Consider the following 2,939-nt stretch of genomic DNA (forward strand, 5'->3'; position numbering starts at 1 on the left):
CACACACACACACACACACACACACACACACACAGACACACACACACACACACACACACACACACACACACACACACACACACACACACACACACACACACACACACACACACTCACACAGTAACACATGGATAAAGTCCATCCCATCTTCAAACATTAATGAGTAAACTTTACAATGAGCCTGTCTCTTCTTATTGGAGCTGCACTGGTGTTGCAGCAATCATTTGAAAGTGTGGTGTGAGGGTTTTCTCTTACACAAGCAACGCAACAACACTCCTGACATTTGGAGAGAGCTCCTTCTCTGGTAAAGGATTCAGGTCCAAAGACAAGCAGAACTTTTCCTTTGAAGACTTCATTCCACAGAGAGGATGATAAAGCAGCTGTTGATTGGGATTGTGTGTAGTGCTGCCGTACTGACCTTCGGGATCCTAATTGGCCACTTTGGTATCAATAAGAGCAGCAACTCGGCACCGTCCTGGGTGAAGGATGTGACCAAAGATGTGGACGAGAGCTTCATTAAGAAGTTCTTGTCTGAGGTGGACAACATCCAGATTCAAGAAAACCTTAGGTGATTTGTTTTTCTATTATCATGGTATACTGTTTAATATTGTCTATTGATGTTGTTCGTTCCACTGATTACAAGATGAGAACAGGGAATACAAAAGAAGCAATTGTTGTCATTCACATCGAAAAGACTAATACACATTAGTATGAAGCCATGGAATTCATTTAGCATTTTTCCCTATAGTGTATTAAAGTTTCTCGTAGAACAACAGATCACTTGATCCTTTTGTGGTTTACTGAAGAAACCCTTTAAATACCTCATAGCCCTTTCATATTTTAGGCATTTGAATATCCAAAACATCTTCTTTAACGCCTTCTTCTTCCACAGGGAGCTGACCAAAGTGCCCCATATGGCCACCACAGCCGGAGACGAGCAGACGGTGCAGTTCATGCTAAAGAGATGGCAGGACCCCGAAACGGGTCTGGACCAGGCCTGGAGAGAGGAGTACATGGTCTACCTGTCCTTCCCCGACCCCGAGAACCCAAACAAGGTCACTGTAGGTGAGTCAACAGGCTGTAAAATATGTTTAAACTAAAGAGGGGACAGACACACTACAGCCCTCCATTCAGGGGTAAAGATGCATTATCAGGTAGCTGTTCTATAACTCTGAATAAACAGAAACTGTTCAAATGGCAAGTTAATATATGAGATGCAGTGAATCACTCGGCTTTACAGTTGTGCCATATGATTCAATGCAGTTAAATCTGCCGTAAAACCAGATTTAAATTTTTTTTTAATATATAAACTGTGTATCTGCAGAATTACCATAGGGAAGAACATTTATGAAAAAGCCAGCTGAAAATTATTCAATTACTCTTTTTTTATTTGTCCTAACATGCTTCAAAACAAAAAAACGTATTTTGTTGTATTTGACTACATTCCATACTCATTCAAATTTAAAAGAAAACTGGAACCAATCTAAAAAGGTCAACATTAAAGGGGACCTATCATGCAAAATTCACCTTTGTATGTCTTTTATACATGAATATGTGTCCCCGGTGTGTCAGGGAACTTACCAAGTGTCAGAAAACACAACCCTCTCTCTTTTCCCCCATACCCAAATCTCTAAAAACGGGGTTGCAACGGATCTGATCCAGACTGATACAGATTTGAAAATAGTCTGACGTCAGTGACGAGGAGCTCCGCCTATATGGCCAACTCTCCACCAATCAGGAGAATGAGAGGTTGCCGTGGCATGGTAACAGCATGGTAACATGACGCTTGTAACTCCTTTGCAGGGGGGCGTGGTCAGCTGCAGCGCATGCAAAGACAGGGTGGAGGAGAGCAAAATAGAGCAAAATGAGGCATGGCTAAAATGCATGATCTGTTTGGTATTTTGAAAAAGAAAACGTATAAATATACCTTACATAGGTATGGCCCTACAATATATTATTCAAATATAGCATGATAGGTCTCCTTTATACTACATTACAAATACATTTGTGTGATGTCTTTGCCCTGGTGACTTGAACTAACTGTACTAGCAGACCATTCACAATGAGCTGTTTCTTTCAGTGAGCCCGTCGGAGACTGTGCTGTACGCTGCCAGAGAAAAGGAGAAGAGTTATACTCCTGACCAAGATGACCCTGAGGTGGTTCAGCCATATGCTGCGTACTCCCCTGCTGGACACCCGAAGGTAAAACACTCTCTTCAGATCTCTTAAATCTCCTTCAGTATGCTTTATTCCCAGTGGCTTTTTCATTATAAACGTTTCTTTGGTTTGCACCAGGAGCATCTGACCAAGGCATGGAGGCCTCTAAAACGTTTTAAAAAGTTGTAGATGTATTGCTTTCAGTGGCGGCTGGTGGAAAATATTTTTGGTGGGGCTATGGAAATGGTGACAAAACCATACTAGGGTATTTAAAATCAGGAGACTAAATACGAACATTGTGTGTGTGTGTGTGTGTGCATGGGCGCGGGAAGGGGGGTGCTGAGGGCGCTGCAGCACCCCCTAGCGGCAGGCAGGGGGTGCGGAGCTCCCCTGTCTGAATTATTATTTGACGGTTATTGCTGCTCCCGCTGTGCATAATCTGTGTAATATGTAGCCAATAAATTCCACATTGTTGGTAAAATAATATTTTGGCCTGCCCCGAATGTTTTTTCTGTAGCCCCGGACAATTCTACCTCAATAATATAATACATTAACCGTGCTTTACGTGAACCTCATCAAGACACTAGAAAGGACGGCAGGACTGTAATTTCCCGTGTTCATTGAATGCAACAGAGGCAAGACACCAGACCAATCAGAGAGTTGCATGGAAATAAAAGTGTGCTTGTGTCATTCAAGCTCGCGTGTGAGAGAGGGGGAGAGAGAGAGGGACCGGTGCCAGCAGCAGGGACCGTGTTGTTAGCATCTGGTTAGCTAGCTGCACT

The 2,939-nt window shown here is 43.0% G+C and overlaps 1 protein-coding gene across 1 annotated transcript; it reads left to right on the forward strand.

Moving 5' to 3' along the window:
• Window positions 1–368: 368 nt before the first annotated feature.
• LOC104951797 (N-acetylated-alpha-linked acidic dipeptidase-like protein) lies at window positions 369–2,202 on the forward strand (the record flags this gene model as incomplete). The annotated part of the gene is made up of 3 exons (XM_010778525.1): window positions 369–568; window positions 893–1,065; window positions 2,081–2,202. Coding segments are annotated over exons 1-3 (495 nt in total), but the record flags the coding sequence as incomplete, so codon positions are not given.
• Between the last annotated feature and the right edge of the window lie 737 nt (window positions 2,203–2,939).

The sequence above is a fragment of the Notothenia coriiceps genome, unplaced genomic scaffold (genome assembly GCF_000735185.1).
Source record: "Notothenia coriiceps isolate Sejong01 unplaced genomic scaffold, NC01 NC01_scaffold00019166, whole genome shotgun sequence".
In the NCBI taxonomy this organism is placed as follows: domain Eukaryota; kingdom Metazoa; phylum Chordata; class Actinopteri; order Perciformes; family Nototheniidae; genus Notothenia; species Notothenia coriiceps.